The sequence below is a fragment of the Danio rerio genome, chromosome 3 (assembly GCF_049306965.1).
Source record: "Danio rerio strain Tuebingen ecotype United States chromosome 3, GRCz12tu, whole genome shotgun sequence".
NCBI classification, from domain to species: Eukaryota; Metazoa; Chordata; class Actinopteri; order Cypriniformes; family Danionidae; genus Danio; species Danio rerio.
In genome coordinates this window covers 5390399-5415573 of record NC_133178.1, presented here as the reverse complement: position 1 = coordinate 5415573, position 25175 = coordinate 5390399, and the positions used below count along the sequence as shown (strand labels likewise).

At 37.6% G+C, this 25175-nt stretch overlaps 1 protein-coding gene and 1 long non-coding RNA gene across 2 annotated transcripts in view; one reads left to right on the top strand and one right to left on the bottom strand.

The window, feature by feature from the left end:
- mast1b (microtubule associated serine/threonine kinase 1b) overlaps window positions 1-25175 on the top strand; it is an 87792-nt gene that overhangs the window by 42116 nt on the left and 20501 nt on the right. The window contains exons 4-16 of the mRNA XM_009299113.5: window positions 330-405; window positions 2087-2156; window positions 4748-4908; window positions 7018-7093; window positions 14344-14553; window positions 17171-17272; window positions 19065-19197; window positions 19306-19373; window positions 19739-19815; window positions 19942-20150; window positions 21773-21911; window positions 22344-22476; window positions 24979-25144. Of these exons, the coding sequence (XP_009297388.1) occupies window positions 330-405; window positions 2087-2156; window positions 4748-4908; window positions 7018-7093; window positions 14344-14553; window positions 17171-17272; window positions 19065-19197; window positions 19306-19373; window positions 19739-19815; window positions 19942-20150; window positions 21773-21911; window positions 22344-22476; window positions 24979-25144 (1620 nt within the window). The remainder of the gene's footprint in view (window positions 1-329; window positions 406-2086; window positions 2157-4747; window positions 4909-7017; window positions 7094-14343; window positions 14554-17170; window positions 17273-19064; window positions 19198-19305; window positions 19374-19738; window positions 19816-19941; window positions 20151-21772; window positions 21912-22343; window positions 22477-24978; window positions 25145-25175) is intronic.
- On the bottom strand, window positions 12131-18455 carry LOC141381124 (uncharacterized). Its single transcript, XR_012400794.1, has 3 exons — window positions 18104-18455; window positions 15516-18060; window positions 12131-15398 (listed from the first exon to the last, which is right to left on the bottom strand). It is a non-coding gene; the product is annotated as an uncharacterized lncRNA (long non-coding RNA).

The window sequence follows — 25175 nt, the reverse complement described above, 5'->3', positions numbered from 1 at the left end:
TATTTTTTTTCCTAATTTCTGTTTAACGGAGAGCAGATTTTTTCAACACGTTTCTAATCATAGTAGTTTTAATAACTCATCTCTAATCACTGATGTATTTTATCTTTGCCATAATGACAGTCATTAATATTAGACTAGATTTTTTTTCAAGACACTTCTATACAGCTTAACTAGGTTAATTAAGTTAACTACGCAGGTTAGGGTAATTAGGCAGGTTATTATGTAACGATGGTTTGTTCTGTAGACTATTGAAAAAAGTCCTGATGTTGTTGATTGATTGATGTTTGTTGTTAATTAGATTGCGTTTGTGTTTGTTGCTGTCCCTACAGGAAGTAGTCCTCTGGACAGCCCTCGTAACTTCTCTCCCAGTACTCCTGCACATTTCTCCTTCGCTTCCTCTAGACGGTAAATAAAAACACACACACACACACACACACACACACACACACACACACACACACACACACACACACACACACACACACACACAGCTTTAACTGAGTGTTCAAGCATTTTAATTCTTTCCATCCATCCATCTCTCTATTCATCCATCCATTTATCCATCCATCTCTCTATTCATCCATCCATTCATTTATCCACTCTCTATTCATCCGTCCTTATCTCCATCCATCCATCCATCCATCCATCCATCTCTCTATATTTATCCATTTATCTATCCATCCATCCATCCATTCATACATTCATCTATCCATCTATCTCTCTATCCATCCATCAATTCATCTATCCATCAATCATATCTCCATCCATCCATCCATCCATCCATCCATCCATCCATCCATTCATACATTCATCTATCCATCTATCTCTCTATCCATCCATCAATTCATCTATCCATCAATCATATCTCCATCCATCCATCCATCCATCTCTCTATATTTATCCATTTATCTATCCATCCATCCATCCATCCATCCATCCATCCATCCATCCATCCATCCATCCATCCATCCATCCATCCATCCATCCATCCATTCATACATTCATCTATCCATCTATCTCTCTATCCATCCATCAATTCATCTATCCATCAATCATATCTCCATCCATCCATCCATCCATCCATCCATTCATACATTCATCTATCCATCTATCTCTCTATCCATCCATCAATTCATCTATCCATCAATCATATCTCCATCCATCCATCCATCCATCCATCAATCCATTCATACATTCATCCATTCATCTATCTCTCTATCCATCCACTAATTCATCTATCCATCCATCATATCTCCATCCATCCATCCATCCATCCATCCATCCATTCATACATTCATACATTCATCTATCCATCTATCTCTCTATCCATCCATCAATTCATCTATCCATCAATCATATCTCCATCCATCCATCCATCCATCCATCCATCTCTCTATATTTATCCATTTATCTATCCATCCATCCATCCATCCATTCATACATTCATCTATCCATCTATCTCTCTATCCATCCATCAATTCATCTATCCATCAATCATATCTCCATCCATCCATCCATCCATCTCTCTATATTTATCCATTTATCTATCCATCCATCCATCCATCCATCCATTCATACATTCATCTATCCATCTATCTCTCTATCCATCCATCAATTCATCTATCCATCAATCATATCTCCATCCATCAATCCATCCATTCATACATTCATCTATCCATCTATCTCTCTATCCATCCATCAATTCATCTATCCATCAATCATATCTCCATCCATCCATCCATCCATCCATCCATTCATACATTTATCTATCCATCAATCATATATCCATCCATCCATTCATACATTCATCTATCCATCTATCTCTCTGTCCATCCATCAATTCATCTATCCATCAATCATATCTCCATCCATCCATCCATCCATCCATCAATCCATTCATACATTCATCTATCCATCTATCTCTCTATCCATCCACTAATTCATCTATCCATCAATCATATCTCCATCCATCCATCCATCCATCCATCCATCCATCCATTCATACATTCATCTATCCATCTATCTCTCTATCCATCCATCAATTCATCTATCCATCAATCATATCTCCATCCATCCATCTGTGCAGAGATGGGCGTCGCTGGTCCCTGGCGTCTCTTCCATCTTCTGGATATGGAACCAACACACCCAGTTCAACGGTAACTCACTTTCACTCAGCTGTTTTCTAAAGCAGGTCGCACACCAGAAGCGCCGCTCGGTTGTTGCCACGCAGCGCCATGCATTTTAGAATTCTAAACATAGGTTTCTATCAGGATACACACACCGGCGACGCAAGTCGGCGGCTGTCGGCGGCGCCCGGCCACGGCTCAGGACGCAGTTCTGGTGTGCGACCTGCTTAAGGGTTGATTGTACACTCTTGATTCTGATTGGCTGATGAGCATTCTAAGGTGTGCTGTTATTTTCAAATAAACGCACAGACAAAGTAGTTCCAGCAGCTTTTGAGCGCATTCAAAAACACTTTGCAATAAGGTTGTATTAGTTAACGTCAATGTGTTTACTAACATGAACAGTGAAAAACACATTTATTACAGAGTTTACTCACCTTTGTTAGTGTTAGTTAATGGAAATAAAGTTGTTCATTGTTAATTCTTGTAACTCACGGTGCGTTAACAACTATGATTAGTAAATGCTGTACAAGTGTTCATGTTAGTAAGTACATTAATTGATGGAAGCTTATTGTAAAGCGTGACCAATGTTTATTAATTTTCATTTTTAAATACTTTAAAAAGTTGCTATTTTTAATGTAGTAAAAGCTTGATATTCTGTTTATATGATCTCAGTTTATTTGATTAAACTTGACAAAGATTATTAAGGTCCTCAGCTCTTGCTAACTGTCTGTTACGACCACAGTCACAACATTAAATAAGGGAAAAACACAAATGGATCAGTCTAGGGGTTTTATTAATTAAACAATCAAACATAAATAAAGTGTGGGGAGGAAACACAATAAACACAGGCTGAGAACAAAAGGAGCACAACTCCCGACAGTGAATTGTCTGCAGGTGCGGAGAAAATCAACTCTAAATGAAAACACAAGCAGCAACACAACACAAGAGGGCGACAAAGTAACAAATAAATAAATAATAAATACATGGACATTAGGGGTGTCAAAATTAATTGTTTCTTCGGTGCACCGCGATGCAGACGCGGACAATAAGGTATCGGTTCCGTAATAATCATAACCGGTTATTATGTACTGACGTCATTGATCTCCTATGCGCTCTGTCGCGAGGGAGGTGAGCGCGAGTATTTTTAACACTCAGCCAACTCAGGGCTGGTCCGTGGCATAGGCACCATAGGCAAATGCTAAGGGTGCTGTACATCCAGGGGGGCGCCAGAAATGAGCGCGGTTAAGTTGGTTTTGTTTTCGAAATTCCTGACACACATTCAGCTTTAGACGGCAATAACTCAAAAACCTCTTACCCTAAAAAGATCTAAAGTGTGTTTCCCACAAAAAGACAAAGCTGGTTATGTTTCACAGCTGTCTTTCTTTTTTTTCGCTCGACATTACGAGCACTGCTCCGTTTAAGCCAGGGCCGGAGTGGGACTCTTTTTCAGCCCTGGAGTTTCAAGCCTCAGACCGGCCCACCTCAGTTCACCACTGACTATATTAAAATAAGGTTATTTCCAATTCAGTTTCTAATTACACTATCACGTCTTTTTTTTTGAGAAAACAGCTCTTTTAGAACTTCAAATGTTCAACAACCCTTACAGTATTATGTCTTAACAATAAAAATGAAAAAAAAAAAAATTGTTATTCAGACAAGGACCGAACCCAGGTTGGCCGCGTCATAATCTAACGTACAAACCACTGTACCACAACAGCTGTACGTTTAATGGTGACTCATCTAGTTATATCATTATTAACCTGCAGGCTGCATCCTGCTCACGAGGCTACGAGAAAATAGATAAAAAGAGCAGAGCTGCGGTAAAATAATGAATAAGAAGGCTGTGGTCAAGTAAATAAATAAATTATTTTTTAAAAAAGTGTGACTGCTGAGAGCAACCGATTGTAATTTAGTCAAATGTTTACAAATACAAGCGCAGCCGTTTAAAGCTCATTTGTGGTGAATGATGTCAGAATTTACCGGTATTTTGGAATGGATGTGTGAATGCTCTTTTCCGGAAAATTTCCGTGACGTCCTCGCCTGTGTGAACAGCGCTTTTTTCAATATACCGGTAAAGTCTTTCCGGAAATTTTCCGGATATTTACCGGTATCACTGTTTGAAAGGGGCTAGTGTGGTGCTGTGTGTCTGTGTGTTTATACAGACATCTTGTTATAGCCTCCCCCCTAAAATATAACACTGTATATGGAAAGCATCGTCAATGCACCGTGATGCACCGAGATATCGAAATACCGAATTGAAAGCATGATAATCGTAACCGAACCGTGAGACCAGTATAGGTTCACACCTCTAATGGACATGTAACACTGTCCCTAAATCCAGCTTGAAACTAAAGGAGACAGCTTTCTCAGTCTATACTGCAAAACTTGGGGACACATCTCTATTAGAAATTAGAGCTTCATCTACATTAAGTGTTCTTAAAAAAAAAAATCAGTCAAACTTCGCTCTACTCTTTAGCTGACTAATTGTTTTTCATCTTGCCATGTCTGTGAAGCACTTATGTCAACATTCATGTCGTTTTAATGTGCTATACAAATGAAGTTGTCTTTGATATGGGTTAATGTGTGTGTGTGTGTGTGTGTGTGTGTGTGTGTGTCTGCAGTCTTCCAGCTCGTCTCAGGAGCGTCTGCATCAGCTGCCGTCTCAGCCCACCATGGACGAGCTGCACTTTCTGTCCAAACACTTCGGCAGCACAGAGAGCATCACCGATGATGATGGAGGACGCTGCTCACCTCACATAAGACCACGCTCACGCAGCCTGAGGTGAACACACACACCCCTGTGAATTTAGACCACAATTATTCATCAGTATGGTGTAAGATGTAGTGGTTAAAGGAATAGTGGTCAGGTCACTATGTGATGCTGGTGGAGGAAAATGTTTCCTGACTTGCTTCTCCAAAACACCCCTAAGTGGCTTAATAATATTTAGATCTGGAGACTGTGCAGGCCATGGGAGATGTTCAACTTTATTTTCATGTTGATTAAATCACTCTGTCATTAGTCTTGCTGTGTGTATTAGTGCATTATCATCCTGATACACTGCCTTCAGAATACAGTGTTTAACCAATTGGGTGCACGTGGTCCTCCAGAATAGTTCGGTAGTCCTTGGCAGTGACCCAGCACCCATTAAGCACAAGTGTTGGGTCTAGGGAATGGCATGATTTTGCAGCCCAAACCATCACTGATCCACCCTAATGCTTCATTCTGGGCATGCAGCAGTCTGGGTGGGACGCTTCTCCACACCGTAACTCTCCCAGATGTGGGAAAGACTTCCTCCTGTTGGATGTGGTTTGTCCTTGGTGGTTTGCTGACATTACTCTGGATCTTGTGGCTCTTAATACATCACAAAGACTAACAGGCACTTTTGGCATGGAAATTATGTTTTGTTCACAATTTCTCCCCGCACAAAGTAAAGCTATGGAACAACGAAAGCATTTTAGTAAAGAATAAATCGATTTTCAATAAGAATTGGCTTGAAAAAGATATTAATTATGTTTGTGATTTATTTGATCCACAAGGGAACTTCTATTCATATGGTGATTTTATGGTTAAATATAATTTCCCTGTAATTCATAAAGAATTTTATACTGTGATTAAAGCCATACCTAATGGCCTTGCTCATTTAATGAAATGCCACTTGTCATTTGAAGTAATTGTTAAAAAGGAACCAAAGTTTTTAGTTGAAGACAAATGCATTTACGACCCAAAATGTAGTAATAAAAATATAAGAAACGTGTTTCAGTCAAAAAAATAATTACTCCGAGGGGAAAATTTCTTTGGAATTCTTTAATAGATAAAATTAATTGGAAAAAAGCTTGGCTCTTACCTTACAAATTGTGTGTTCCCAACAAAGTTAAAGAACTACATTTAAAAGTTTTACACAATATTTACCCCACAAATGAGATTGTTTCTAAATCTGGTAATTCTAATTCAAATTGTGTCTTTTGTAAATCAAGCATCGAATCAATTGATCATCTTTTTGCCAAATGCCCACATGTTAATATGTTTTGGTCTGATTTATCTGTTTATTTTTCATCAAAATGTAAGTTTAACATTAATTTTTCCATGTGTGATATAATTTGTTACTTTTATCATGAAAAACATGACATAGAATTTATAGGTAATTTATTTATTTTATTGGGTAAATATTATATTCATAAATGTAAATTTTCTTTATCAGTACCTAAGCTGCAGAATTTTCTCTGTGACTTAAACTGTTTAATAACTACTCTACAAAACGTTTACAGCAAAAAAAGTGTTAAAACTGTGAAATTTTATATAGACTTTATGAATATCGTTTAATTTGATAATTTGCCTCTGTACTCGGTTGTTTTTTCTTTTTTCTTTTTTTATTTACCTTTGTACTTGTTGTCATCCATTGTTATGATTAATATGTTTGTATTGTTAAAATACAAAAAAAAAAAAAAAAAAAAACATTACAAAGACTTCCTGCTAGCGAGACACGAACCAACAATTTGTTCTGTTTTAAACTAATATGTCACCAATAATGTTGTGTGCATTGCAGTATTTGAAGCAGCACTGTGCTATTACTCTGGTAGTTAGCCCTTCACACTCTGCTCTTACTGGTGGAATAACGATCAATGAAGATTAGCCACCGGGCTGGTCAAATTTAGCCATGAAACCCCCAAAACTAAATTGACTAGTGTTTCAGTTTCATTCTCCAACCCCTGTATGTGTTGCATATATGGCATTTATTCTATTTATGTCAAATCCAAACTTGTACTGTATGTTATTTATGTCATTTGTATGTATTGCCATTTGTCAGTTCTCTATATGGGATATTCCTCATGCTTGTTTTTAATTCAAGAGTTCATCTAACACACTCTTTCTCATGTCATGTGTTGTGTTCAGTCCGGGCCGCTCTCACTCCTGCTACGACAATGAGATCATCATGATGAATCATGTTTACAGGGAACGCTTCCCTAAGGTAAAACACACACACACACACACACACACACACACACACACACACATGGTTTTCACACCATATGTCTACCTGATTTCACACCTCTACAATGTCAGTATGATTGTCGTATGTTAAATTCAGTTTATTATATTATATTATATTATATTATATTATATTATATTATATTATATTATATTATATTATATTATATTATATTATATTTTTTATATTATATTATATTTTATTTTACTATATTATATTATATTATGTTATATTATATTTTTTATGTTATATTATATTATATTATGTTATATTATATTATATTTTTTATATAATATATTATTTTATATTATATTTTATTTTACTATATTATATAATATTATTTTATATTATATTATATTTTTTATATTCTATTCTATTATATCATATTATATTATATTATATCATATTATATTTAATTTTTTATATTATATTTTATTTTATTATATTATATCATATTATATTATATTTTTATATTATATTATATTATATCATATTATATTATATATTTATATTATATTATATCATATTATATTATATTTTTATATTATATTATATTATATTATATCATATTATATTTGTTATATTATATTATATTTTATTTTACTATATTATATTATATTATATTTTATTATATTATATCATATTATATTTTTATATTATATCATATTATATTATATCATATTATATTATATTTTTATATTATATTATATTATATTATATTATATTTTTATATTATATTATATTATATTATATTATATTATATTATATCATATTATATTATATTTTTTATATTATATTATATCATATTATATTATATTATATTATATCCTATTATATTTTTTATATTATATTATATTATATTATATTATATTTTATTTTACTATATTATATTTTATTATATTTTATTATATTATATTATATTTTTTATATTATATTATATTATATCATATTATATTATATCATATTTATTTTTTATATTATATTATATTTTATTATATTATATCATATTATATTATATTTTTTATATTATATTATATTATATCATATTATATTTTTATATTATATTATATTATATCATATTATATTTAATTTTTTATATTATATTATATTTTTTATATTATATTATATTATATCATATCATATTATATTATATTATATCATATTATATTATTATATTATATTACATTATATTATATTATATTGTATTATATCATATCGTATCATATATTATATTTTATTGTACTATATTATATTATATCATATTATATTTTGTTTTTTATATTATATTATATTAATTTTATTATTATATTATATCATATCATATTATATTTTATTATATTATATTTTATTATACTATATTATATTTTATTTTATCATATTATATTATATTTTATTTTTTATATTAAGTTATATTATATTATATTATATTTGATTTTTAAAATTATATTATATTATATTATATTTATTATATTATATTATATTATATTACATTATTATAAAATAACACTCTAGAGCAGGGCTATTCAATTAGTTTGTCATGGGGGCCAGTTCATGCAAAGCATTCCAAGGGCCGGAGAGATATGATTTGCTGTATAAGTGATAACACAACAGCTTTTAAGAGCCCATATGCTGTATTTTTGCTCCTTAAGACACCCACGTTGGCTTTTTCTACATTAAAATGTGCATGTATTGTATTTTGAAACTACATAATATCAGTGCAGTGTACAATACTTATTTTTATTTTTTACAAACATTCAAATGTATTTCAGAGCACAACAAAAGCAGTGCATTGCTGCTGTAGGCTTCTTCTACATTCAGACACATTCATATGCTATATTTTGAACTGCATAACAATTGGGGATGCAACATTATAGATTTTGGTTGTGTGAAGAATAATCATGGTTTCACGGTTATCACGTGTAATGTAAATTCAAGCTTTATATTAGGTAAGTAGCTATATAGATTAACTGTTGTTGCCATCTGCATTCATGCATGCATAATCATTTAAATAATAATTCGTCGGACATATCTTTTGTTTACATTGCACTGAAAGGCACGCACAACTCTCACCAAGAGATGTTTTCTACTGTGTGTGCGGGGAAAGCCGCTAGCGGGTTGCTCTGCTTCTGCGCATATTGTCATGTATTCTTACATTAGAAATAACAAACTTGCAAGCGGAAAAGACGTGATATGGGAACAGCCACTGCTATAGTTAATTCGTTGTGCGTGCGTATTAGCCTCATACTCGGGACTTTAAACTAGCGCACAGTTAGCATAACTTTGTTTAATTTCAGCAGTTTAGTTTTGTTCCGTGCAACAGAAATGCGGCTTAGAGAAGCCTTTACGATTAATTAACCGTGACGAATTTAAGCGCAGTTAATAGTGAAATCGGCTAATTGTTGCATACCTATTGACGATATTAATGCATAGTACAAAAGGCTTTTTCTACAAACATATCCAAATGTGTTCGGCTGCCTGCACAACTGGACTAAATGTATTTTTGATGTCTTGGTCACACTATTTGGAGAGCAGGAACAAATTGCCTCGGGGGCCGAGTTCGGCCTGCAGGCCGCCAATTGAATAAGGCCCCGTTTACACTAATGCGTTTTAGTTTGAAAACGCATAAGTTTTGCTACGGTTACGCCATCCGTCCACACTACGCCGGAGTTCTCGAGCGCCGAAAACGGAGCGTTTCGAAAACGCTGGAGAGGCCGTTTTCATTCTAAAACGCTGCAGCTCCGTCTCAGTGTGGATGGGGAAAGACGGAGACATCTGAAAACGGAGGCGGGGCTGCAGACATTCGCCTCTCTGATTGGGGCTTTTCCTCAATATTAAGTAGCCTAACACACAGTTCAGTCCTTAATCTTCTCCGTGTAAGTTCAGACTTCGCAAGTTTGATCAAGGCTGCAGTCTCTTCTTCTCAGTTTGATATGGAAAACATACCGAGGACACGCGTCAATCTTCACAGGGAACAGTGTACTTTATAACTTCATTCACATCACCTTGGCTACGTTGTTTCACTTTCTCAACAATAAAATGTAAACTTGATTTAAGGAACTGCCTATTTTCATTTTAATATTAGCAACTTAGACAGCAGAAATGTTGAGGCGTCGTGCTGCATGAGCGTCATCTTCACTGTGTGGATATTTATAACAAAACGGAGCCGATAACAACTGCCTCCTTTCAATTTCAGTGAAAATAGGAAAAACAGCCTCTCTTTTGCTGAATATCAGTTTTAATAATCGATAATGACCATTATAAAAGTATAACATACAATAAGTTTATACATTATAGGAAATAAAGGCAAGCGATCAGTCAATATACAGAATGTAGGCTACGTGCTTACATTAATCATTAACTTATCTTTGCGCTCAGCCAAAACACGTTACCTGAGAACAAGTAATAGATTCCAATGACCAAAGTCAGGGAATATGTCGTTAGATAAAGACAACAAGATGAATGAAATATCCCGTTTAATAAATATAGTGAGATTAGATCCAGCGGGAGATGCTTGATGAGAAGTCCGACTAGCAGAGCTCTCATCTGGGTAGATGGGCTCCAGCGATTGCCAAAGTGTGTGTGTGTGGTCACGTGATGTGCGTTTTCAGCATTTTGGTGTGGACGGAGAGCAGTTCAGAAACGCTGGGTGAAACGCGAGTGTGGACGCGGATCGTTTTCATTCTAAAACGCCGTTTTAAAACTAAAACGCACTAGTGTAAACGGGGCCTAAGCCTGTCCTATGCTAATGTGGGAGAAATGATGTCACTAGTGTAGTACAAAGGTAGAATGTCAATCTAAGTGTTTCTGCAGACTGTGCAAATATAAACAATAGAATTAATACATGTTTACTAGGGCTGTGCAATATGGACAAATTAATCATATTGTGATTTTACGAACGAATATTGCGATTGCGATTTTATTTGCGATTTTGGCAACTGTTTTTGCTTTTTCAAACAAGCTACATACAATCTAAATGCATTCAGTGCACAAGAAGTGCATAACAAAACTATTGAGTCAGTAATTTCTTTGTGCCGTTTTGACCCTTTCCCATAAGGCACGGCGCTTGCAAATGCTTGAACAATGGATACTAGTTTAGTCTGTTTGGGCTGGCTTTGATGTGTGCTTTTGTTTGTTTCGACTTTGTCGAGATGCATTGATCATGCAGTTTTTTATGACACTGTTTTAGGTGTCGGATCAGATTTGTAGTATTGCTCCGTTTTGTTGGAATAATCATTTCACAAGTCTAAAAATTGCCTTGCTCTGTGACACATCGGCTGCGTCCGAAACCGCCTACTACTCAGTAAATACTGCATTTGAATTGAAACGTACTACTCGGCTGTTAGAAAAGTACGTTCTATACAGTATGAATGTGAAAAGTATGAATGGAATTCGGACGTACTACATCCGCCATTTTGTCATGGTCACGTGACCTACCTGCGTCAATTGCGTCGCTTTACTCCCATTCATAAATTCGCTCACGGGGCATCATGGGATAGCGCAGCATGCATGGGATGCCTACTCTAGAATCTCGCCGGAAGTAGTAGGTCATCCTGGTACTTCTCACATACTGATTGTCGAATTCTATGAATTCGGACATACTACTCGGCTCGCATACTGATTTTAGCGTACTATATAGTATGGAAGTATGCGGTTTCGGACGCAGCCATCCTCTCTCCTGAATCCAAAATACTCCAAAATGACTGTCTTTGAATTTCTCCTTGGCACCAAATCTTTTTTTTTTTTTTGATCTGCATCCATAATTTATGCTCTTTCCTCCTGCTCGCCTATTCGGTTCTTCCACTTAACTTCGTCATGCGCAGAGTGAGCTGGTTAACATAATAGCTATATTTGCCCGGTGCGCTACGTCAGCTCTGATTGGTTAACATATTAATATCATGCGCACAAGAACATATTCTGAATAAAATTCTAAATAAATTAATAGATAAAAATTGCAGCCTTTTGCGATTTAGAAATTGCGTGTGCTTAAGTTGCGAATTTTTTTTTTTTTTTTTTGCAATCGCGATTAATTGCACAGCCCTAATGTTTACTATTAGAAGCTGGTTTTATTCCCACACTACTGACACACACCTTTGTTTAAACCCCTTATAAAAGTGATTATTGCGCAATAGGTAGTCTTGAAATAAAGATGTTACCACAAAAGACATAACGCTTCGGTCTGAGGGATCCAAAGAATGTGTAACTGAAGTTCCCCGCGAAAGTTATTGTGTTATCAGAGAAAATGGAGGACTAAAAGGTCTTAAATGTAGCTTGTTACACTCTTTAGACACTCTGTAAAATTTGCAGTCAAACATCATATAACATATTGATATTAATCAGTCATTTTCCACCAAATGGTCTGAGCTGCTCCACATTCATTTTGCAACTATAAACTCTCCCTGAATGATGCCTCGTGACTCTTATTACTCCAATGGGATTTTAGGAGAAACATCAGAGATATTTACAGTAAATCTCGTTCTGCTGCTGTCACGAGGTGCTTGGCTGACCACATCATGTGAAGCTTTTTCTAACATTAGACGTCTTAGGGGAGACAGTATTGATTTTTACTTAAACTACAGTTGAAGTCAGAATTATTAGCCCCCTTTTGATTTTTTTTTTCTTTTTTAAATATTTCCCGAATGATGTTTAACAGAGCAAGGAAATTTTCGCAGTATGTCTGATAATATTTTTTCTTCTGGAGAAAGTCTTATTTGGTTTATTTCGTCTAGAAAAAAAGCAGTTATTAATTTTTTGAAAAACCATTTTTGGGACAAAATTATTAGCCCCTTTAAGCTATATATTTTCCGATAGTCTACAGAACAAACCATCGTTATACAATAACTTGCCTAATTACCCTAACCTGCCTAGTTAACCTTATTAACCCAGTTAAGCCTTTAAATGTCACTTTAAGCTGTGTAGAAGTGTCTTGAAAAATATCTAGTCAAATATTATTTACTGTCATCATGACAAAGATAAAATAAAAAGGTTATTAGAAATAGGATTTTAAAAATGTATGCTTTATGCTTAGAAATATGCTGAAACAATCTGCCCTCCATTAAACAGAAATTGGGGAAAAAAATAAACAGGGGCGCTAATAATTAAGGGAGGCTAATAATTCTGACTTCAACTGTACATGCAGCTGTGTGTGTGTGTGTGTGTGTGAGTGATCTGAACTGACACTAATACACACGCACTAAGGGTGCTTTCACACCTGTGAATCGATTCAGTTGTTCCAAAACAGAGATTACAATTGTTACATTGTTGCTCTTTGCTCTTGGAGCGGTTCGCTTTCACACTGCAAAGTTTCTAAACGGACCAAAAGAGCTAAAACAAGTCACGTGCGAGTAAACTCTCCTCACATTGGTCAGAGTGTCAGGGTTTATTTTGCAGCGTCCCGCTCAGCTGTCAGGAGAGGTGGTGGTTTGGTGGTGATTGACAGGGTGCGCGCGCGACATGTCTGAGGTGAGACACGGTGGGGAGGGGTGAGAAGGGTGCGCAACGATGCCTATTTGAGGACCGGGAGGGAGACGCGAGATTACCGGGAGATCATCACTCGTTTGCGGTCATCCGGAGACTCGCGAAACTTCCCGTCCTACTCATAATTCTCTCTTCATATAGCCGTAAGCCTATTACATATCCATAAAACACTGTGATATAACCGCGCTCGGATCGGATCGCTTTCTCACTGCAATCGAACCGCTCCAGGGTTAGTTTCAATCGAGCCGAGACCACCTCATTCAAGCGATCTCGGAGCGATTACTTTGGCGCGGAACAGAGCGATTGCCCTGTTCACATATGCCAAACGAACCGCGCTAACTGGGCAAACGAGACACGTTCCGAAACAAAAGTGTAGGTGTGAAAGCACCCTAAGACTCTTACTGGTGTCTGGTGTCTCAGTTTGCTGTCAGACAAACACATTTATATCATTAGAGCAGAGTCAGGTTAACTGAGGACAACTGAACAGACACACACACACACAATACACACTTACAAATTGTAATTGATTCTAATGTTCTGTTAATTTGTATCCAGATTTTAAATGGTGAAGTCTGTGGATTGTAATTGTACTGTTAGTAATATTTTGGACTGGTCATTGGTTGATTTATTATAAAGTGATTCAGTGCTTATTCATTTCTTGAAACAAATGCACCAATATTTATAAGGAAACAATACATGTACAACATATAGGTTGAATATTCATAAGTAATCTCTGTAATTGTTCTGTGTGTCAGGCCACGGCGCAGATGGAGGGCAGGTTGTGTGATTTTGTCCACTCGTACTGTCCTGAGAACGTCCTGCCTCTGGCTGACGGGGTCCTCAGCTTCATCCATCACCAGATCATCGAGCTGTCCAGAGACTGCCTGACCAAATCTAGAGAGGGCCTCATCACATCCGTCTACTTCTTTGAGCTGCAGGAGAATCTGGAGAAACTTCTGGATGATGTAAGTGATGTGCTGTTCTATATGCTGCCTAGAAGTTTGCCATGAATAAATAGTCTAGAAATAAATAAGAGAAGTAAGAAACATTTTATAATTAGTAGAGATGCAGAGATAAGATTTTTTTATGACGTTTTTAACAAAACATATTTGTCCGATACCAGTATTGGTAAAAATGGTAGCTAGTTTTTAAATTTACATTTAATTCATTTTACTGACAAAAAAAGGTTGAATTCATTGAGCATTCAACGGTCAAACATTTTATAAGATGCAGAAATTAAGATAAAAATGTGTTCCAAACACCTCAGCAACTGCATAGCAACCTTTCAAAGTGTTCCAAGTATCTCAGCAACCATATAGCAACATTCTAACGTGTCCCAAGTATCTCAGCAACCGCATAGCAACATTCTAAGGTGGCCTAAATACCTCAGCAACCACATAGCAACATTCTAAACCGTGTTCCAAACACCCAGCAACCACATAGCAACATTCTAAACCGTGTTCCAAACACCCAGCAACCACATAGCAACATTCTAAACCGTGTTCCAAACACCCCAGCAACCACATAGCAACATTCTAAACCCTGTTCCAAACACCCTCGCAACCACATAGCAACATTCTAAACAGTGTTTCAAACACCCCAGCAACCACATAGCAACATTCTAAACAGTGTTCCAAACACCCAGCAACCACATAGCAACATTCTAAACAGTGTTCTAAACACCCCAGCAACCACATAGCAACATTCTAAACCGTGTTCCAAACACCCAGCAACCACATAGCAACATTCTAAACCGTGTTCCAAACACCCAGCAACCACATAGCAACATTCTAAACCGTGTTCCAAACACCTCAGCAACCACATAGCAACATGTTCCAAACACCCAGCAACCACATAGCAACATTCTAAACCGTGTTCCAAACGCCCAGCAACCACATAGCAACATTCTAAACCGTGTTCCAAACACCCCAGCAACCACATAGCAACATTCTAAACCCTGTTCCAAACACCCTCGCAACCACATAGCAACATTCTAAACAGTGTTTCAAACACCCCAGCAACCACATAGCAACATTCTAAACAGTGTTCCAAACACCCAGCAACCACATAGCAACATTCTAAACAGTGTTCTAAACACCCCAGCAACCACATAGCAACATTCTAAACCGTGTTCCAAACACCCAGCAACCACATAGCAACATTCTAAACCGTGTTCCAAACACCTCAGCAACCACATAGCAACATGTTCCAAACACCCAGCAACCACATAGCAACATTCTAAACCGTGTTCCAAACACCCCAGCAACCACATAGCAACATTCTAAACCCTGTTCCAAACACCCTCGCAACCACATAGCAACATTCTAAACAGTGTTTCAAACACCCAGCAACCACATAGCAACATTCTAAACAGTGTTCCAAACACCCCAGCAACCACATAGCAACATTCTAAACAGTGTTCCAAACACCCCAGCAACCACATAGCAACATTCTAAACAGTGTTCCAAACACCTTAGCAACCCCATAGCAACATTCTAAACAGTGTTCCAAACACCCAGCAACCACATAGCAACATTCTAAACAGTGTTCCAAACACCCCAGCAACCACATAGCAACATTCTAAACAGTGTTCCAAACACCTTAGCAACCCCATAGCAACATTCTAAACAGTGTTCCAAACACCTTAGCAACCACATAGAAACATTCTAAATAGTATTCCAAACACCTCAGCAACCACATAGCAACATTCTAAAGTGTTCCAAACACCCAGCAACCACATAGCAACATTCTAAACAGTGTTCCAAAAACCCTGCAACCACATAGCAACATTCTAAACCGTGTTCCAAACAACCAGCAACCACATAGCAACATTCTAAACAGTGTTCCAAACCCCTCTACAACTGCATAGCAACATTATAAAAACTATTCTGTACACTCCAGCAACCACATAGCAACAGTTGTAAACAATGTAATTAGCAGGGATACACTGGGATCTTTTTAGATTTTTAAGTAAAAGCTTTAAGTCGAAACCGATATTGGTCAATTACTTGCAAAAAAATCAGCATTAAATCAATGTTATTAACTAAAAGCGGGATGATCCATTGAGCATTACAAAAAAAAAAACAATATCACTATCTTCAAATGTTCAATATTTCTTTAAACAACCTGTTATTTAATTTGACACGTAATATAACATATTTAACAAATAACCTTAACAAATAAAGCCAGGGTTGTTATTGTATGTAAATGATCAGCTTTTGTGCTCCAGAAAAGGATCGACTCACTAAAGTGCAGCCAGTTTCTTTATTTTCCAAGTCGTTTTAACCCAAACCAGCCAATGCTTTTGTGTCAGTGCATGAGTGGGTGCACATCAGCTGCTTTCCCCATGACATATATTTTGTCTTTTGCAGGCATACAAATGCTGAATCATTGTCTCCAAGTTATTCATAGAGCCTTGTTATCTGCATTTTCATATTATTGCTGATATATTGGTGCATCCCTTATAATTATTAGTCTGGAAATAAATGTTCATTGTGTGCATATTGATATATTTGATTTTAGATATCAGCACTGATCATGTTTCTTTGTGTCTGTGTGTGTGTGTGTGTGTGTGTGTGTCAGGCGTATAAGCGGTCAGAGAGTTCAGAGTTGACCTTTGTCACAGAGTTGGTAAAGAAGATCTTCTTCATCATCGCTCGACCTGCTCGACTTCTGGAGTGTTTGGTGAGATATTTTTGGCTTTGTTATTGCCCATTATATAACATGATGCTCTAAACCGCTTTAGAAGCCAACAACACAGGCCTGGCGATTGCCATTTTCACTCCGACGTCAGAAAAGTAATTTTAACAAGAATCACTGCAAAACACACAAAAGAATGAGAGTTGAACCTGCGGCTGCATTAGCATTTAGATTGGAAGCAGTGTGTTAGTGTTATCACTGACCTTCTGTGATCCACCGCCTCTAAATCTCTCACAGTCATTGGAAAATGTTTCTGTGCTGCTCCAGGATTAAACCACTTCAAGCGTTTATTATCCCTGTTAAACGGAGACGCTCTGTAATGGGCTTCTCGCAGTACGTCTGGCTGTTGTTCATGTACTTCAGCAAATTACAAATGCTCAGTTTAATTCAGCTTCACTTCAAGACTAAACTCTATTAGGCCAGTCACCTTAGAAACCACATAATGTAGCAACTGCCTAAAAGTATCTAAACACCCCGGCAACCGCATAGCAACATTCTAAACAGTGTTTAAAACACCTCAGCAACCGCAGAGCAACAATCTAACAAATGTTTAAAACACCTCAGCAATCGTGTAGCAACGTTGAAAAACCTGTTCAAACACCTTAGCAACCCCATAGCAACATTCTAAACAGTGTTCCAAACACCTCAGCAACCACATAGCAACATTCTAAAGAGCGTTTCAAACACCTTAGCAACCCCATAGCAACATTCTAAACAGTGTTTTAAACACCTTAGCAACCACATAGCAACATTCTAAACAGTGTTTCAAACACCTTAGCAACCCCATGGCAACATTCTAAACAGTGTTCCAAACACCTTAGCAACCACATAGAAACATTCTAAATAGTATTCCAAACACCTCAGCAACCACATAGCAACATTCTAAACAGTGTTCCAAACACCTTAGCAACCACATAGCAAAATTCTAAATAGTATCCCAAACACCTCAGCAACCACATGGCAACATTCTAAACAATGTTCCAAACACCTTAGCAACCCCATAGCAACATTCTAAACAGTGTTCCAAACACCTCAGCAACCACATAGCAACATTCTAAACAGTGTTTCAAACACCTTAGCAACCCCATAGCAACATTCTAAATAGTATTCCAAGCACCTCAGCAACCACATAGCAACATTCTAAACAGTGTTTCAAACACCTTAGCAACCCCATAGCAACATTCTAAATAGTATTCCAAGCACCTCAGCAACCACATAGCAACATTCTAAACAGTGTTTCAAACACCTAAGCAACCACATAGCAACATTCTAAATAGTATTCCAAGCACCTCAGCAACCACATAGCAACATTCTAAACAGTGTTCCAAACACCTTAGCAACCCCATAGCAACATTCTAAACAGTGTTCTAAACACCTTAGCAACCACATAGAAACATTCTAAATAGTATTCCAAACACCTCAGCAACCACATAGCAACATTCTAAATAGTATCCCAAACACCTCAGCAACCACATGGCAACATTCTAAACAGTGTTCCAAACACCTTAGCAACCACATAGAAACATTCTAAATAGTATTCCAAACACCTCAGCAACCACATAGCAACATTCTAAACAGTGTTCCAAACACCTTAGCAACCACATAGAAACATTCTAAATAGTATTCCAAACACCTTAGCAACCACATAGCAACATTCTAAAAAGTTCCAAACACCTCAGCAACCACATAGCAACATTCTAAAAAGTCCCAAAGACCTTAGCAACCATTATATACTATACAGTAGCAGCAGTATGAGTGTCTGACCTGCTGTGTGCAGGAGTTTAACCCTGAAGAGTTCTACCATCTGCTGGAAGCGGCTGAAGATCACGCTAAAGAAGGTCACCTGATGAAGACGGACATCCCGCGCTACATCATCAGTCAGCTGGGTCTGACACGAGACCCTCTGGAGGGTGAGAGACCACACGCACACCCACTCACACACACCCACACACATCACTGCTGTCATCACAGAGGAGCTGTCAGGTGATCACTGACCGACTGTGACGTCTGTGTTTCAGAGATGGTCAGTCGGGAGCATTATGACAGCGAGGGTCCCGTCACACCAGAGACAGACGACTCTGCAGAGGTCTGAACACACACACACACACACTTGTACAGCTATCTTGATGGGGACATCATATAGATATGCACTGTACAGACTGTATATTGTGTCATTTTCTCCAACTCTATCCCTTAAACCAGCAAACAATCTGCACTTTTATCCTTTCAAAACCCCTAGTTTTCTCATGAGGACCAAAACTGGTCCCCACAAGATCAAAATGTACTGATATTGCTATACTTGTGGGGACATTCGGGAATACTTGCACAGTCACTCACTCATCATCATTTTCAGATATCCTGGTGCTATTTCAGAGAAATGATGTTACAAGAGTATAATGAGGATGTGCAAGAGAGCGTGATGGGATTTTGAAGGGATTTTCTCTTTTCCAGGGAAAAATGAAACCCATGAAGCCACCAGGAGAGGCAGATTTCCAAACCATCAAACTCATCAGCAATGGAGCCTACGGGTAAACTAACACACACTGTACAGACTGTGTCCAATTCCAAACACCCCAGCACCCCAGTTTATTTACATTTGTACAGTTGTGTGTAGATACTGTACACATGACAGAGGTTGCTTTGTGTTTTTTCAGCGAGGTGTATCTGGTCCGTCATCTGGAGACCCGGCAGCGCTTCGCGATGAAGAAAATCAACAAGCAGAACCTGATTCTGAGGAACCAGATCCAGCAGGCGTTTGTGGAGCGAGACATCCTGACCTTTGCTGAGAACCCGTTCGTGGTCAGCATGTTCTGCTCCTTTGAGACCAGAAGACACCTGTGTATGGTCATGGAGTATGTGGAGGGTGAGACGCAGCATAGTATCATTCTAGAACAGGGGTGGGCAAATTTGGTCCTGGAGGGCCGGTGTCCTGCATAGTTTAGCTGCAACACTAATCAAACACACCTGAACATAGTGTTTTCAAGATCACTAGAAATCTATTAAGCAGGTGTGTGTGATTAGAGTTGGAGCTCCACCGGCCCTCCAGGAACGAGTTTGCCCAGCCCTGTTCTAGAAACTATTCCAAACACCCCAGCAACTGCATAGCAACATTCTAAAAAGTGTTCTGAGCACCTTAGTAACCACAAAGCAACATTCTAAATCAGTACCAAACACCTCAGCAACCACATAACAACATTCTAAAAACTGTTCCAAACATCTTAGCAACCACAAATTGTGACAACATTCTTAAAATGTTATAAACACCTTAGCAACCACATAGCAATATTTTTAAAAGGGTTCTAAACACCTTAGCAACCACATAGCAACATTCTAAAACAGTTCTTAACACCATAGCCACCACATAGAAACATTCTAAAAAGTGTTCCAAACACCTTAGCAACCGCACAGTAACATTCTAAAAAGTGTTCTAAACACCTTAGCAACTGCATAGTACCATTGTAAAAAGTGTTCCAAACATCTTAGCAACCGCATAATAACATTTAAATGTTCCAAACACCTTAGCAACCACATAGCAACATTGTAAAAATTGCTCTAAACACTATAGCAACCACATTTTAACAATTCTAAAAAGTGTTGCAAACACCTTAGCAACCACATAGTAGCGTTCTAAAAAGTGTTCTAAACACCTCAGCAACCACATAGTAATGTTCTAAAAAGTGTTCCAAACACCTTAGCAACTGCATAGTAACATTCTAAAAAGTGTTCCAAACACATTAGCAACCACATAGTAACGTTCTAAAAAGTGTCCTAAACACCATAGCAACCACAGTGACAACATTCTAAAAAGTGTTCTAAACACCTTAGCAACTGCATAGTAACGTTCTAAAAAGTGTTCCAAACACCTTAGCAACCACATAGTAACGTTCTAAAAAGTGTTCCAAACACCTTAGCAACTGCATAGTAACATTCTAAAAAGTGTTCCAAACACCTTAGCAACCACATAGTAACGTTCTAAAAAGTGTTCTAAACACCTTAGCAACTGCATAGTAACGTTCTAAAAAGTGTTCCAAACACCTTAGCAACCACATAGTAACGTTCTAAAAAGTGTTCCAAACACCTTAGCAACTGCATAGTAACATTCTAAAAAGTGTTCCAAACACCTTAGCAACCACATAGTAACGTTCTAAAAAGTGTTCTAAACACCTTAGCAACTGCATAGTAACATTCTAAAAAGTGTTCTAAACACCTTAGCAACTGCATAGTAACATTCTAAAAAGTGTTCTAAACACCTTAGCAACCACATAGTAACGTTCTAAAAAGTGTTCCAAACACCTTAGCAACTGCATAGTAACGTTCTAAAAAGTGTTCTAAACACCTTAGCAACCACAGTGACAACATTCTAAAAAGTGTTTTGAACATCTTAGCAACCCCATAGCAATATTCTAAAAAGTGTTCCAAACACCCTAGCAACCACATATGAATGAGCCGAGATGTTGATGAGATTTATCTGTGTTTCTTCTTCAGGAGGTGATTGTGCCACACTGCTCAAAAACATCGGAGCGCTGCCTGTGGAAATGGCCCGTATGTACTTTGCAGAAACCGTCCTGGCTCTGGAGTACATCCACAACTATGGCATCGTGCATCGAGATCTCAAACCTGACAAGTAAGACGCCACCTAGTGGACGAGGACAGCAGAATATAGGTGTCGTCCTCCTGTGAAAGGAATATATGTTTCAAATATTTTCCAAGAGCTGTTTAACAGGGAGAAGCTTTTTGAACATAATAGTTTTAAAAGTTAATTTTCCATGTATATGAATACAAATGTCACATGAGGGCGAGTAATTTTGTCTTCTGAATGATTTTTGTTTAATGATAATGGCCGCGGGAATATAATTGATTAAATCACCATGCACAATTAATTAAAGGATTGCTGGGATTGGTTTCCCATCTGCTGGATGATAATGATGATGATGGTGATGATGACAGCACTTCCTGTGTGAGATTAGTGCGAATGGTTTCATTTGGACAGACTGTGTTATGTAATTAAACACATGACAGATGTGCCGTCTCAAATCCTCTCTCTCTTTCTCATCAGTCTGCTCATCACGTCAATGGGTCACATTAAACTCACCGATTTCGGTTTGTCCAAAATGGGCCTCATGAGTCTCACCACAAATTTGTATGAAGGACACATCGAGAAGGACACCAGGGAGTTCCTGGATAAACAGGTACGAGGAAAACACCGTTTACAAGTGTCACTGTCTGATGATGAAGCCTGTGTGCAACACGCTGATAACAATTACAAACACCTTAGCAACTGCATTTAAAGATGATGCACAGACACCTTAGTGCAGTGCTCCCCAACCTTTTTTTCACCGCGGACGGTTGTCAATTTTACAACGTAAAATTCGGGGGGGTTGGGGGGTCTTGACGTGAACACAGCTGCTGCGCTCGTGCATCCAGGTTAATCATGGACAACTCAGTGCGCATGTGCTAGTTGCACTATCGCGGTCTGATTATGTTTCAAACAAGTTTTATATGCATCAAATACATAACATCTGTGCCAAACATCTCAACTGACGAACATATTAACAATAATACAACTGTATAGCCGAATTAAATTAATGCATTGGCATGTTACAGCCCTAATGCGTATGATTATGTGAATAATCATACTCCATATAAATACATATTGCATTGATTTCGTGTACTTACTTAGCGATGCACGCACACATATATGTAGGGACGGCTGACGTGAAACTGACGTTTCGACACAGTTTCGAGATCCCAAAGTGCAAGCGTTTCGTAAGACTGCACCAAAGCATAATCCGAAGCACCCAAGTCACGTGACTAAAGTGTTTCCACACTCCTGGTCACATGACTACAGCGATTCAAAGCATGGATCAGCTTAAAAGCGTTTCGAGACCCGGCGAATCTTTATTTTGCCGCCAAGGTCGAAAAAATTCCCGTTTCATATGGCCTAGTGGACTGTAAGTATGCACGCTGATACTGTGCTTCGAATTACGTTTTGGGTTCGAATCCCGACTTGTACAAATACTCTGAAATCATGGTTTCGTGTATTTAATCATGTTTCTGTTTTGTGTAGCCTAAATAGGATACAGCTGCAGTTACGCCATCAATAAAGCATCATTTTTGTAACACTGTAAAACTATAATTAATAATTTTACAGTACTGTGATGGTTGGGTTTAGGGTTTGGGTAGACGTTAATAAAATACAATAAATGAGAAATTTAATGAATAATAAAAATAATTCTTGATAACTTCAGGCCACAGTTTTTGATCTAGCAACAACCCTGTTTTAAGACCAAAACAAGACATATTTATTCACAAATTGTTTATTCGGATATCAGACCAATGTTGAAACAAAACGATACAAGAGCAAAGCATTACCAACTGGTATTAAAGCATTTCAAAACGACATCAGCCTGGATTCTAACCCACTATCCCCACACGGTAGTCAAATACCTTAACCGCTCCACTATATTACCTGAAGGTTCAAGCATACAAAGTGGGATTTAATGCCTCAATTTGCTCAACTGTTCTTTGCTGAAGGTGTTTCAGTGCAATACATTAAAAAAATGACCACTAGGTGTCACTGTAGAGTGGGGTTTCGAAACGTTTCGAAGCTTCGACACATTTGCTTCGACTGTTTCAGTATTTTACGAAGCTTCGCTTTGCCCACCACTAATAACATCTGTGCCAAACATCTCAACTGACGAACATATTAACAATAGTACAACTGTATAGCCGAATTAAATGTATGCATTGGCATGTTACAGCCCTAATGTGTATGATTATGTGAAACTCCATATAGATACATATTGCAATTATTTCGGCTACTTACTTAGCGATGCACGCACACATAAATGCACAATCCTTAAATGTTTTGCTGATTTGGACTCTATAATACCTGTTTTATAACTTTAAACAATCAACAACCACCACTGCACTATATTCTAGCGATCGTTCTTCCCGCTCCGTGGTGGATTTTGGCATAGTACATTTCACGTGAGATGGCGGGGGTGAGTGGAAGAAACCAAGTCGCGGGGGGAATATTTTCTACAGAAATAATTTATGATTTCTTATGTGGCCCGGTACCAACTGTTCCACGGACCAGTACCGGTCCACGGCCTGGTGGTTGGGGACCACTGCCTTAGAGCATTATTTATTATTTAAATGTTCCTGAATCTGAATAACAGCTTGCTAAATAAAGTATTCCAACATGTTAGCAAACAGCTAAGACTGCTGAAAATGGCTTCAACTTGTATAACTTCAGTTGTACTACACATACCATGGTTAAACTATGTTTAGTGCTGCAAAACAGTGGTCAGTTTGTGGTAGCTATGGTCAACTATGGTAATAACAAACTGGCCATGGTTTTACAATGCTAGCCATAGCTTTTGTAGTACACATGTGGTTTGAAAGTGATTAAAAAGCATGGTTACTGCTTTACGACATTACAGAACCACATGGTGTCAAGCAATATACTGAAAACCATGCCAAAAAGTGTTGCTTTATTTAGCAACAAGCTTACAGGTATTTTTAACACCTTAGCAACTGTGTGAGAACGTATTAACAACTATTCCTATGAAATCAGTATAAACAAGATTATTTTAACATCGCTAGTCTCATTTTAGCACAGTTAAATCTTTATTTCATGAAGCAAGAATCATGTCAGTGCTTTTGAGTGGCTTGTCGTTTGCCCTTAGGTTTGTGGCACACCGGAGTACATCGCCCCTGAGGTGATCCTGCGGCAGGGCTATGGGAAGCCGGTGGACTGGTGGGCGATGGGCATCATCCTCTATGAGTTCCTGGTGGGCTGCGTGCCGTTCTTCGGCGACACTCCAGAGGAGCTGTTCGGTCAGGTGATCTCAGGTAAAGCTGTCAACTATTCCACATTTTATTT